The following is a 15,007-nucleotide window of genomic DNA, read 5'->3' as shown; positions in this document are numbered from 1 at the left end:
TCTAATAGCAGTTGAATAGTTACACCAATTATGACACAAGTAAATAGGAATAACATATATACAACATGACCAAAATTTGATTGAGGATAGAAAGAAATAAAGAGAGAGAAACACGAGAAAAGGAAAGAAAGAAAGAAAGAAGGAAGGAAGGAAGGAAGGAAAAGAAGAAAAAAGGAAAGAAAGAAAGGGATTAAGATTTGTGAGAACATAGTAGCTATGATCAAAATATTAATAATAAATTATATCTATATATTGATTCATCCATTCATTTAAAAAATGTAAAATTACCAATACCTATGATCCAAGCAAAGAGTAGCAATATTTAGTTTTTTGGTATAATATTTTATATATATTATGCTACATAGCAGAGTTCTTTTTGCAAGATATAACCTAAAATACTGTGGCTACCAATAGAATATAAGAAACCTGAATAAATTCTGACTAAATTTTTAACCAATGCTTTTTACTTTCTTTCTCCTGCTTTATTTTAGAATTTACATTTTTCTCATTAAAACTTAAACACGTAAATTCTAATGATCCTTTGTCAAAAAACATCCAACATGTTTCTTTGCTCAAAATATTATGGTATGTATACACACACTGTTTGTGGCTCAGAACACACACCATTCTACTAACTTCTCACAATAATATGTGGCCATAATCTCTAAAATGGAGTTTATGGCACTGATTTACCACTTGAAGCTGGCCAAGAGCTTGATCAAGGTTTGACCATGCATTCCTTTTCTTAGAAAGTCTAAAATTAACTCTTGCTTAAAAACACACCTCCCAGATACTGTGTCTCCTTAACTGAAGATTATTCATTTTAAGATAATTTCTTATTTCTTTTTTTACCCTTTAAGCTTGATATTTTGAAATGTATTTTCAATCATATTCTGGAAGTGATTTGCTACATTGAATACCTCATAGGTTCGAGGTCATGATCACCGAATAGTCACATCTTTAAAACCCAGTTTAGGCCAACACCCAGCTGAGATTGCCAACAACCCCATAATTGGTTCAGATCTCTAGGTTTCTTAGGGACAAATCTTAGGTAACAAACTTAAGGCATTTGAGCAGGTTTATTCAAGAACACAAACCTTTTCTGTACCAGGATTATCTGTCATTTGGCATACCTAAACTTCAGGCTCTAGATTTTAGACATTTTTTTAATTCCAAGGCCTTTTCATCTTGAATCAACACAGACAGATATATCCACTCAGAGTCCATGACTGCCCTTCTAGATCAAGTTCTAGTTACCCTAAGTTCTAGAATCTTAGACTTCCCTGCTCAGATAGCCCCATATCTGCTTCCAGTGAGAGAGTAGCTCTCTTCTCCAAGTCCATCATCTCCAGGGAAGATTATCCCTCCAGTGTGCGACCCCAGGGAGTAGGTAAGGTGCAGCTATTTGTGGGATAATGGACTGCTTAAAAATGCAGGGTGGGGTGTCCACATACGTGTATACAAAATCCTTCATGGTATGAGACAGAGTCAAGGTGGGCAGAAAGGGGATGAGGGGCCAGTTCTTCCTCTGTCGCTACATTTTGGCATGGGATTCTCAGGTATCTGAGAACATTAAATTTCAACCTGCCCTTCCCAGTCAACAGTAGTACAACAGAGGTAAAGATCTAAAAAAGGGCAACGGAATGTTTTACAAGTTGTCTCTTTAAAACCGCCACCCCTTTTGGGAATTAAAACCTGCATTCCTTCCTGAGGCCACTAATCAAAGGGGCAGAAAAATGTTCTTTGCTGTTTGTTTTCCAGCATCTTAAACTACAGGAGATGGCTCAACAGAATTTTTAGGACAAAGGTCACAAGATCATCATCACCAGCGATAAGGTCAACCAAAAGCACCAATTATAGTTTAACAATATTAGTGACATATGACACCAGTCACCAGTCACATAGACCTGAGCCCAACCACCAGCTGCCCCCCTTTAAAAAGCCCTGTTTTTCTGTTTCAAGGCAGGATGGTCATCTTTTCAGACACTAGTCTGCAGCCCTCCTCATTTGCCAGCACATTAATAAACTTTTCTCTTCTTTGCCTCAAACTGGTTGTCCTTGTTCTTCATTCTCACTGATTTGGCCTGGACAAGTACTAAACTTTTTGTAACAGTAGGCTATCAGTACTTTAGTTACGAAGAGTCAAAAGTTATACATAGATTTTTTTTACTGCATAGGGGGTCAGCACCCCTATGCCCTGTGTTATTCAAGGGTCAACTGTAGAGAGAATTAGGGGAAAAGAAAGTGGGAATGGAAAAGTATATAGAGAAGACAAGGGACTAATTAAGAAGGAAAAGATATAAAGAGTTAAAACAACATGTGTAGAAAAAGTTGAAGCTAGACTAAAAAAAAAGAAATAGAAGAAAGGTGAGAAAAGAAGCAAGAGAATGACTAAAACATATGGAATAGGAGTTTAGAAGATAGGAGCTATAGATAGAAGTACTGACAGGAGGGAAAACTAAGTCTGCAGTTAACTCTTTCTAAAACCTTCAGTCAATTTAATGAATCTCTCTAAGCTTCTATATCATTTGACTATAGAGTAATCGTTTAAACTACCTGGGTTCAATGATCAATGTTACTCTAAAAGCGAATGCATCAATGAGTGTTTTTTTTTTTCTTTTCCAATCAGTCCATCAGAGGGAGTCAGGACCAGGGACATCTGTGGACTCACTACTCTCAGGACCATCCTCTCACCAAAGAAGCCTCATATTTCACTTTGACTAATTGGATTGTCCAAAATCACCCATGAACTAGTGGGAATCTTTAAACCAATGATACCCAGTGGGACTTGCATTCCTAACCTGGGCAATAGGTCTGCTACAGAGAGACAAAGCACCCTAAATTTAACCTCACTGCTTTTCCACAAGCAATGTCCTAATCCAATTTTATTGTTTCTAAGCATAGGTCCCAGCATTATTCATATAAAATTTCTTTTTAATGTAAGCACTCTCTTTCCCTCTCTCTCTCTCTATATATATACCTGAGTCATAAACTAGAAATTATCTGTAAGCATGCAGTATATGTAAAATTTCTAATGCTCTGATAAGAATTATCAGTGAATAAAAGTAAAGCGACGAAATGCTGATTTAAAGAAGAACTAAAAATGACTTTGTATATAAAGGTGCAGTTTATTTTTTCCTGCTTTTGCCACTTCTCAGTACTACATAAACACTACACTACTTAGACTTAAAATGTTCTCTACCAATAAGAGAAAATTGCATAAGAATACTTTCAAGGCTAAGGCTATTGACAAGAGAGTGTAAAAATCAAAACACTGATAAATACTTTGTTCTCTTTCAGCAGAATTATCTCCATTCATTTAAAAACACAGGGACAAAAGCCTCAAGAAAGGAGACTGAAGACAACTGTGACCTTCTTGAGACTAACATAAAAGCAGAACTTTCAAGGGGAAGCAATATCGATCTTTATAAACCAAGTGGCCTTGGCTTCAGTCTGTTTTTAATTTTTTAACATTTATGAGACTTCAAGGCCACTGTTGTATCTGTCATTGTTTTATACAGAAACATTTGCTTATTAAAAAACAAGATAAGGTTCTGTATATGTAAGCTGTGAAATAGACATAGAAGACCTGCAATTCCAAATACAAAGAAAATAAGATGGAAAAGTTGTGGAGATTAGGGAGTGGACAAGGAAATTCATTTATGGCCGTAGTCATCATCCACAGCTGTTGGAGCTCCAAATATGCCACTTCCTTCTGGAGTTTATTGTTAGAGCATGTCAGTACAAAAACTGTTCTAAACATTTTAATTATACATTTTTAAAACTCATCTAAATTAGTTCCCAGAATGTTTTTAGACCTAAAAATATTATACTCAAATATCATCAAAATTAGAAGAAATTAACTTGTCCATCTCCTCATCTTCTCGGAAACAAAATTAGGAGAGAAGTGATGGGATAAATGCAACATATTAAACCTACCAGCTATCACACTATATGGACAATTACCATGGAAAGAAAAAATAAGTAAAATCATCACCATATCTTTATTTTTAAAACTTAGGAAACTAAATACTCATATTTAGAGTAGTTTGATTTTATCATATTTTTCCTATAATGCTTTGAATCTATTCACTTATATTTGCTGGAAATGTAAACTTTGGGAAGCTTAGAATCTAATTAGAGACTCTGTAAAAGAAATATATAAATTACCATAAGTGTTTCTCATTATATATAAATGATGAAATCACCTAAAAACATATTTCTCAGAACATATTCCCATTATCAAGAGACATATTTGCTGTACTTCATTTTATCTAGAAAACCTTAAGAAATAGCATAGAAGTAGAGAAAAGAGCCCAGAAATATGATAATGAAATGCTGGGTTTGAATCTTAATTCTACCATTTAATTGATGTGTGACCTTGGCCAAGTTTCTTAATCACTTTGTGCCTCAGTTTTCTCATCTTTAATGTAGGAATGCCTGGCAAAAATGTTATGAGTGTTTGTTAAATATAATTTTCCTTGATACTGCCCTGTCTCTATCACTTCACTCTACATTAGAAGCCTTCTTAGCCAATATGATTTGTTCCATTGGTTAATAGGTTAATGAATTAGAAGCTAGTTTAGATAAATAAGTTAAAGAAAAGGAAATCTAGCATATGTAAATACTACATTTTAATTAAAAACTGGTGAGTGCATATTTATTGGCCAATATTTTGATAGAAACCCAAGGCCTTTTCTCTGAACATTAGCCTGTTGAATAAAATTCTATTTCTTTCTTGCTCTATATATTATCTGTATTTCAAGTTTCTTTTTATTTAAAGTGGAACTTTTAAAGATACTTGTGAAGTAAAGTGATTGCAGAATGCATATAGATTATTTTAAATTACTCCCAATCTTTTAGTTACCTGGTTCTCTGAGCATCAATTTTTTATTAGCAGCTCACCTCCTAGAGTGTTATCAATATGTTTCTTAAAGGTAATTTCTTCATACTTATGATTCACAAGTTTATTTAACAATTAAATTACTTAATCATGAATAACAAATGCAAAGGGCAGATACAGACAGTTCTCGAATTACAATGGTTCGACTTGTGATTTTGGACTTTACGAGGGTGCAAAAAGGATAAGCATTCAGTAGAAACTGTACTTTGAATTTTGAATTTTGATTTTTTCCCAGGCTAGGGATATGCCTCTTGCAATGCTGAGCAAAATCTAACACAAAGCCTATTTTATAATAAAATATTAAATATGTAATTTATTGAAAACTGGACTAAAGTGTTCTGAGCATGTTTAAGGTAGGCTAGGCTAAGCTATGATGTTTGGTTGGTTAAGTGTGTTAAATATATTTGTGACACAATTCTTTCAACTTATGATGGGTTTATCACTACGTTACATCATCGTAAGCTGAGGAGCATATAGATAGATCTGGAATATAGCTGACCCAGGAAAGCATATTATTAAACCTAAGAGAACACAAGTATGCAAAAGTCGGAAAGGATCTTACTATGATGAGTTTCAAGGATCCTTAATCATTAGTCATTACATTTTAATAGAAGGAAAACTGTCAGTTAATCCTACAAGTTGCTTAACTGGAAGTCAGCTATGAGAACTTCTATTGTATTTACTCTATTTTATTGATTGTATGAGTCTGAATCTAGACTGTGACTACTTTGAGGGAAAGGGGGCATGTTTTATTCATCTTTGTATTTCTAACATAGTGCCTGGATCACAGAAAGTGCTTAATAACTGCTGGCTAAATAAATGAATAAGTTTGAAATAAAAAATATCTAAATAAATCCCATTGGAGTTGCCCTATATTCTTAACTTGAAAGTTGCCAAATTTATAACATGGTCTATCATTAAATCCATCTGCAAGTATTGTTATTGAAACTATCAAAATCTTCACTATAAAACTTGTTCCCTCAAAACAGAGATGATCACAAGATAATCCCTGAAAATAACATTAAAGTTAAAATACAGTGGATGTGTTGTACATTTTGATCCAATTATGATAGTCATTTAGAATAAATATCCTTATTTAGAATTCTGAGCAAGGACAACTGCTTGGGAAATCTGTCCTCCTTGCAGCCATTTCAAAATATTGCGCAGTTTGAAGTATGATCTTTTGAATGATCCATTTGAGTCTCAGTAGTATTTCCATTCTCCCCCCCCCAAAATCTGTCTGTCTCATATTTCCATTTCTTATGTTTACTCCTCAGGTTCTTGGAAGCATATAGTAACTATAATAGTACTCCCTCTGTGACAGGCCTTTTATACACTGTACAATCAAGGTTTTCAAATCTGCTCTGTAACTGTTGATTTGTTGATTGGGGTTTAACTTTCTCTTCCAAAGGAATGCCACTAAGAAACAGAAATCTTTGTAGAACCACAGTTTATGAGAGTATTATATTATCTGCTTCATGCTGTTTGTCAGATGAATGGGATGGCAATACCCAAAGATGACTGGAAAAGACACACACAAGTTTATATACAGTCACAGCTCAAATTCTTGAGTAAGAAGCAAAGTTGAACATCTTGTCAGACATTACAAAAAAGGAAGTAGACTAGTTTAACCAAGGTCATTTCCCCAAATAAGCATTTCTTTAAGTGTGTTCCAGAGATCTTCAAGGATCCCCAAGATCAAAACTATTTTCATAATACTAGTGACATTATAGGCCTTTTTCATTTTACATTCAGAAATGTACAGGGGACAAAAAGTTAATTAATATGAATTCAGATTCCACAGTGAAACTAATCTTTAGGAAACTGACATTTGTCAAGTTTCAGTGTAGTATCAAAGAAAAATGTCTGTGATATGAAAAGAATATTAGATCAGATTTTCTTCATACATTTCCACCAAAAAACATATTACAAAAATTAAATGTAGAAATAGATAAGAAAATGCAGCTGTCTCATATTAAGTTATATTAAAGAGATTTTCAAAAATGTAAAACAATGCCACTCTTCTCATTTATCTTTGTGTCTAGGGAAATAAAATTATTTTTCATAAAAATAAGTCATTACTTTGCATTATATTTAATTTAATTATTATTGATAAGTAATTATAATAATTTAGCAATAATTTGATTATTATTAATATTTTAAATGGATTAATAAATATACTTTTTCTCACTCTTAGTTTTCAGTATCGTAAATATTTGTGTATATTACCCATGTGAACAAAATCTCTTTTTGGGGAACCTTTGCAACTTTTTGAGGGTAAATGGATTTTTAGACCAAAATATTTGCAAACTCCTGCCCTAAATGAAGCAAGTCTGATCTGAAAAGAATGATACTATATATTTTGATACCATATTGTAAGAACTTTTTCTAAAATACGTTACAAAGAAAGGGAATAAGCTAGAGACAATGCCAACAAACCCCTTTCCATCCCATTTCCAACTGTCACGTTTTGAGGTAGAAAAGTGACTTTTCTCATTTTTAAGTGACTTTATATAAGTTTTATAGCTATCAGTATGAAAGAGATTCTATCGGACACCGCAAAACATTGGTAGAACTTGTACATAGTTAAATGTAACAATTTTGGTTACTTAAGTCAAGAAATTTTAATTGACTTTTGAACTATTACTATGTTAAAATAACAATGAGAGTGACTAAGTTCCAAACATAAAATGTAATGAAAGAATAATCTCCAATTTAAGTAACAAATTCTTCTGCCACTTAGAATAAAACATGAAGATTTAACATGTAAGTTATAAGTTACTTTGCTCCAAAATGTGGATATGTGTATTATAGTACTTTATCTGTACTATATCTGCACAAATGAATTATTGTTATCCCACAGAATTACCTCAATGTTGAGGTTTATATATATATGCATACACACACACACATACACACACACACACACACACACACACACACACACGCACATATATAAGTGCTTCTGTATAGCAGTTTAAGATTCAGAATTTGTATCAAACTTACCTAGATTTAAAAGAATGAATAAGAGTTTCAAAATACCTATGCTACTTGGCTTTCTGTCTCTGGGTTATTAAATGATATTGAAACAATTATGCCATGACTCTTGCTATACAAAAGCTATAATACCCTTTTATCTCATTATTATTTAAATGTTAAATGCTCCATTATAGAGGTAAATTGGGTTTAAAACAGAATGTTTCAAGCAGGAGAGCAAAAAATATAAGGTTAAACAGAGAGAAGAACCCCAGCTTCAATTTGTGGTATAAAGCTTGCTAGGGCATGGATTGATCTTTTGATATACTAAGAAGGCAGACCCTCTGACATGCCCTACTGAGAATAGATACACTGATCTGGAACAAAAATGTGAAACAGCTGTTAAGTGACAGAAGAAATGTGCATTGGACCACCAGTCTGCCATAAATATTGCACTCTTAATCAGAAAGCGTGTCTTTTCATTTCCTTTTCAGTAATCTTTGCATTGTACTTAGTCTGTGCAGAATGCTTCTCCTAACAGGTGCAACAGTGTTTACAAATTTAAAACCTTATTTAAATGAAGCTTACAACTAGAAATGTTTCAATTAACAGGGCAATATTTTATGAGAAGGAATCATTCTAACATCTGGCAAATCCATAGATTGCTTTGCATTTGTAAAATTTAATTATGGGAAATTTAGAGCATAATTGCCAAGCAAAGCTGAAGATGAAAGGTCCCTTAAGCAATTTTATGCAGTATTTTTGTGTCCAGAGAAATTACAGGAAAAAGTCACTGGTGGGAATGTGAATAGCTGGAAATATTGAGCATAGATATTATGAAATGTCATGTTTCATTAAAAAAAAGAACTAATAATGTCCCAAGTGTCCATAAAATGTGGTTTCTATGGCACTAGTTTATTTTTCTAGAGTTCAATTTTTCCCTTTTATCATGATTCAATTGTTGAAAGTGAACATAACAGATCCATAATCAATCTTCTTGGATAAGAAAAAAATATCGACTAATTCTAACATTTGCATTATAATTACCCAAGTAATTTAAAATAGATAATTTCTTCAAAAACATGAATATAATCTAATCATAAAAGTAGCTCATTTAGAAAACACAATTTTTAAAATGGAAGCAACTATAAAATTATTTACCTCTTTTACTCAAAATGAATGCAGAGATAATGAGCTCAGTTTCTACAGGGATCAGGCAGGCATTATAAGTGACACAGTCCAGTGAAACATGTGGCCCTTTAGGTTGATCATTAATTTTCCAATTTTTGATAGAACAGGTGTTGAAGAAAATATTCTTAACTGCACTTTTGGACAAACAACACGGCAGATTCTGATAAAGAACATAGCAAGTTGGTGAGCAATGCCCATTTAGCTGTTTGTTTCCATGGAGAAAGAGAACCCAGTGTTTCCAGAAATTCAATTTTTCAATAATGTACAGAACACACAATATATGTTGGTAGACTGGCTCTTGCCCCTGGGCTTCCAATTTGCAATCTTTAGTGTAATGGTTGAAAACATGGGCTTACTGTCAAACAGATGTGAGGCCAACTTCTGTCTTGGCCATTTGTTATCTTTCTAAGCTTGGATAACCTACTTGACTTTAAATTCTATTTCATTCTCAGCATAAAAGGAGTTAAAAATAAAAGCTAACTCATAGAGATGTTGTAAGTATTAAACGAGATAAAAAGTATAAAAGACTTAACATAGTAAGTACTCAGTAAGTAGCAGGTATTATTTTTTGTTTTATTTTGCTTTTAATTAGATACGAATAAGGAAACAGAGGCCCAGAAACTAATGTAACTTGACCACTATTAATAATATGCATGAATTTAAAAACTCAGGCCTCCTGATTCCTGATCCACCAAGCTATTTTCCTAAAAATTATATATAAAAATTATATTTTCAAATCTAATTGCTATTTTATGATAAAGCTCTAATTTCCTTATGTACTTTACTAACTGACATAGGATAAATACTTTTTGCATCATAGATAAAGCCTCTTTCAATATTTACAAGTCTTCTTAATAGCCGTATACAAGCATTTATTATAGGTTAACCCAGAAAGCAAAGGTTAATATCTGTTCCTTAGAGAGTTCACACAAAATTATCTCATCACAAGCATTCATACTTTGTAAGGGACAAATCTATTTTTAAAAATTCTCCCACTAAAGCAATATAAACAAAGTCATTTATTATAAAGCATAGGGGATACTCTTTTAATTACTTTTTTGGAGACAGATATAATAGAAAATGATTTTGGTGAGAGGAGTTAGATATTCTAGATATAACTTGAAAAACTGATCCTTCAGACGAAGCCATTTCTATTAGATAGATTTAGCCTTGGGAATTTTCCAGCGACAGCAGTACCTTCTTAGAACTTCACTGGGTCCTGTCTCCAAAGCTTCTCCCTATTGACTCTTCATATTCTCTAGCTGCTCCTCATCAAATTCCACCTCTTCAGCCCAAAAAGATCATTTTCCTCAACAATTACCGAACTCCTCCCCCCCCCCAATGTATTCTTTTCTAAAAGGTTGAGAGATTCTCCCACTACTATGTTGGACCTACAATCAGACAATGCTAATTATGATGACAGTGTTAGGTAGATAGGGAGGGATTTCAGGTCTTCTAGGGATGAAAGTGTGAGCCATTGCGGTTCACCCCCACAAATGGACTTTCAGAGAGGCTCATGGGAGATCCACGTGTGTAGTTAAGACTCATTTATGTAACTCCCAACTGTCCAATCAAAGTGGTTCCATAGTGATGTCTGAACCACGGGGAGGAACCTATCTGGACACCATAAAACAAGACTCAGACCGTAAGACCATAACCAAGCCTTTTTTTTTTTTTTCTGTCTTTTGCTATGACAATGGGTCCAGTGGTCATCTGTGGCATATGAATCTCACTTTGTAAACTCATATCTTGCTCTTGCTCCATAATCCTATCTTTCTCTCCTCAATAAACCTCATTTTCATGCTTACCTTTCTTTAGTATGTCTGGTCACTCTTCAGCCTTGAGCGCACAAAGAACCAACATTTCAGACTGCCAAATCTGACAACAACTACAGTTGGGGGGAGGTCCACCTTGTATGCCTAATGTTAGACAAACCTTTTACATAGTCTCATTTAATCCTCACCATAGCTCTATGGATTCCATAAGTATACCAAAGTACCTCATTTGTAAAATAATTCTGAAAGATGTTAAATAGTTTGTCTAGTAAGGGTCAGAGTCAAGACTTTAGTCCCATTCCCAAGGTTAGGCTATTCTGCCTCTCTAAATTCTTGGTTTAAAACTCAATCAAGATGCATTATATAAAAGTTGAATAAAAGTCATAATATCTTATGAGTACTACACAGAAACATTACTAAAATATTACTAAACGCTATTAAAATTTAAGATATCACATACCTGAAGTGATGAGCCTATGCAAATATAATTTATTAATGAACACTCCTATTCAAGGATATCTACATTTGAAGAGCTAAGCAGGTTTTACTCTATTTTCCAGGTTTTATTTTGTTGATGCAACAATTACCTCAAGCAGTCCAATCCAGAGCCTTTCAAATAGCTCCAAATAATGCATGAATAATTTATTATAGAAGGTAATATATTCCAGCAGGTTTAGATGTATAGACAGTTTCCTGTGACATAATTCTGAGAAAGATTAAAAGGATTGAAGTCAACAGATGATGAACACAGACTTAATGAAGGTGAATCATGCCTTCATGATATTCTTTCGGAAAAAGGCTTCTATCTTCACAAAAAGTAGTATCTTTTTTTTTAGCCAGGCAAACTATTGACAAACTTTGGGTAGCTAATCCACAGACTCACATTAACATACAGAACGTGAAATGCATTTTCCTTTGGGCAAGGAAAGGAGAATCTATTGCACATGTCAACTGTTTCTGTGAACACTGACGATTACAATTATGTTTTGATGTTAATCCAACCACTGCAAATTTCTTGTTGCGACGCACACTGTGAAAATGTGAGTGACAGTATAAATCTTTTTAAATTGAATTCAACACTATTGAAAAGAGCTGATGTTTTCAAATACTATTACAAAAGCCTCTGAACAACAGGAATAACTCTCTAAATGAAGCCGCTTTCTATAGTGACCTATTTGATATGAAAGACGAATAGCCAGGATAGAATCAAATTCTACACGTTTGCTATATTATGTGTGTGTTTTGCATTTTAAGGAACAATCACCTCTAATGCCTTGATGTCCTCATAAGCAAACTGCACGGTGGGAACTCCAAGATGGTTGATGAAATAATCAGCATCACCTTGTATCTGTACAGAACTGACATTGGTTTCGGGGCACTGAGCTCTTCTGGTACAGTTGAAATTATTTTTCTGAAAAACATAATTTAAATTGTTAACACTATGCTTCTCGGGTCATGCCTGAATCAGTGCTACTCAAAATGTGCTCTAGAGATCAGCAGCATCAAAGTCATCTAGGAGCTTGTTCAAAATGCAAACACTTAGGCTCCACCCTACCCTCCCTGATGGGGACATATGGGGGCAAAGCCTTTGATTCCGATGCTCACTGAAGTGTGACTAGCACTAACCAGAATCAAGCTTTGCTTTTTGTTGTTGTTTCAGAAGTATTTTTATCATAGATTTATTTTGAACTCTAATGACTCATTAATTTGACAATTGGTAAGTCTCTAAAAGGGTTTAAGGTTTTTATTGGTTTTTTTTTAGTTTTCTCATAAATTTGAAGGGTGACTTGGTAGGATACAATTCCATTCTTCTTAAAATGTCTATCAAAAGCTAGAGAAGGATTTCTTTCCATTTCTTCTTAAAAGCATATTCCCAGATACCTTATGAGTATATGCCAACTACTACAGTGGGCCATGGAGAACCACACAGCTAAGTACAACCTCTAGGGAAATACAAGATAATAGACTACAATTTCCTAAACTAACAGTTGTCTAGCAGGCAAAATAAATGATAGTAGCTTTATAAAAAATAAAATAAAACTGAAACAATTAAAAACAAGCAAACTAAAGATTTTTATAATTAATATTGATTTAAAATGTCTTCTTTAATAAATCTTCCCAAAGTCTAGAATCCTTCTGAGATGCAGTTGCCTTAACTTTGAAACATGGAAGAATACCAATCTCCTGGGCAGCTATGAGGAAAGTGAGACAGTGAGCATAAGAACATCACATCTAATATCATGCACAAAGCTCAATACATGTTTGCTGTTGAATCAAGACATTGACTTATCAACCTGTCATGCTTTTTGGCATGATATAATTTCAAAAATACTTTTAAATGTAACCTATCAAAAGACTTGAGAGTATGTATCTTAATATTGAGAAAATAAATTATTCCAACTTTTTTCAACCACAGTGCTAGATTATTCAAACATATAATGTTTCAATATCTATCCAATTTTCCTTGAGGACCTAATGGAAAGATCTTTGCAACAAAGTTAAAAATCAATTAATATAGAAAGCCAGTATGAGTGTTTACAAACAAAGCAGGGTTTCAGCTTAATGTTATTTACTAACTATCTTGGGTGATTAAGCACTTTGAAAACAGAAAGAAAAAGAATGTTTTACTATACAGTCTAATCCGTAGCAACCTAAAGCTTTTTATGGTGACCCTCATTAATTTGCTGTTTCTTAAAGCCTAATTGTCTGAAAAGGGAGGTAAACCTTTTTTCATTCCCTAATACATTCTCGGGGCTTAAGACTCCATGTTTTGTCAGCTTGAGACAGTGTAGGGAGGGTCTTGAATATTCCCAAAGAAGAACTACTCTTAACTAGGTAATAATAAACAAAGAAACTATATTATGTTAAAAATCAGAAAGTATTTTTGAGAGATCCCCAAAACTGGCACCTCTGAAGGTAATTATTTAGCCAGTATAGGTTTTTTATTCCGTGTTTGTTTTTCTAGTTGAATTTGAATGTTTAGGGCAGGCAGCCATTCACTAAAATACAATCACTAGAGTCTCACACCCAGCCTGCTCCATGCATTCGATTTCACTGAATGGTGCCAGAGGCATTTGAATTTTGAAACCTATATTGTTGCATTATTTTAGGTCATTAATGAGGATTTGGTAGGATCTGGTTTTCACTTTTCCCAGATGCCTAGCAAATAAAATTAAAAATCACTTTTTAAGTGGTCTGTTATCTCTTTACTAAAGTAACATCTGTGTCTTTTCAAGACAGCATATGCATCCTACTCAACCCCAGTGAAATTATAGGCTTGGCTTTAATTTCGTTTTGCATATATAACTCTCAATATCCACCCCAACTCTCAGTCATGCTCCTTAGACAGAAATTGTTTTTTCTCAACAGAAAAATGGCATAGATCAAAAATTAATAATTCTATATTCCACAATATGAGCATGTTAAAGAATTATATTTTTAGATAAATGTACTTAAGTTTCATATTTGATATTTTCATTCAGTTATCGTCAGTTATATAATCATTCAGTTATATAATAGCTGCCCTCTGACAAAAGGTGTTAACTTTTCATATAAACAAGTTCCTAAGATGACACAAATGACCCCACTCCAATCAATCCTTGCAATCTTTTTTATTTATTTATTAGAGATGGGATCTCGCTATGTTGCCCAGCCTGGGCTCAAGTGATCCTCCACCTCAGCTTCTCGAGTAGCTGGGACTACAAGTATGAGCAACCACACCCAGCTACTTGCAATCTTTCTTCTAACAGTTACACAGAGCATAGTTCTGGCTTAGCTTCAGCATTTTATTGGTATAGTACATTCTTTTTGAAGTCAATACCAATTTTCTTCTAGTCTCTCTGTTCTTGCCATGGCTGTTCTCATTACACAGCTTTAATATTTTCATTGCATTCCATTTCCATGGTTCCTTCCTGGTACATCATTGTTTACATGTTTTGTATTTTTCAGGCAAATCAAAAGAGCAATATTGCAGTTTTCAGGGTTACATTTCCCCAAAATACTTCTGCATTATTTTCCCTACTCTAGTTTGCTCTGCCTCACCGATTTATTGAACAGTCCATCTTTTCCCTAAAGGTTTGTATTGCTGCCTTTAACATATATAAACTCCTTTCGTAAACCAACTAAAATGGCAACAGAGTGAGCATTGTCTGGAAATATTTTA

General features: G+C 33.7%; 1 protein-coding gene across 5 annotated transcripts in view; it reads right to left on the bottom strand.

Moving 5' to 3' along the window:
• NAALADL2 (N-acetylated alpha-linked acidic dipeptidase like 2) overlaps window positions 1–15,007 on the bottom strand; it is an 887,154-nt gene that overhangs the window by 209,738 nt on the left and 662,409 nt on the right. For 4 of the 5 annotated variants that reach the window (XM_045539692.1, XM_045539696.1, XM_045539697.1 and 1 more), the window contains exon 10: window positions 12,110–12,256. The exons of the other annotated variant lie outside the window; for it this stretch is intronic. In XM_045539692.1, the coding sequence (XP_045395648.1) occupies window positions 12,110–12,256 (147 nt within the window). The remainder of the gene's footprint in view (window positions 1–12,109; window positions 12,257–15,007) is intronic. 5 annotated transcript variants of the gene reach the window in all.

The sequence above is a fragment of the Lemur catta genome, chromosome 1, assembly GCF_020740605.2.
Source record: "Lemur catta isolate mLemCat1 chromosome 1, mLemCat1.pri, whole genome shotgun sequence".
Classification (NCBI taxonomy): domain Eukaryota; kingdom Metazoa; phylum Chordata; class Mammalia; order Primates; family Lemuridae; genus Lemur; species Lemur catta.
Note: the sequence above shows the minus strand (reverse complement) of the source record. Positions and strands in the feature narration are given on the sequence as shown.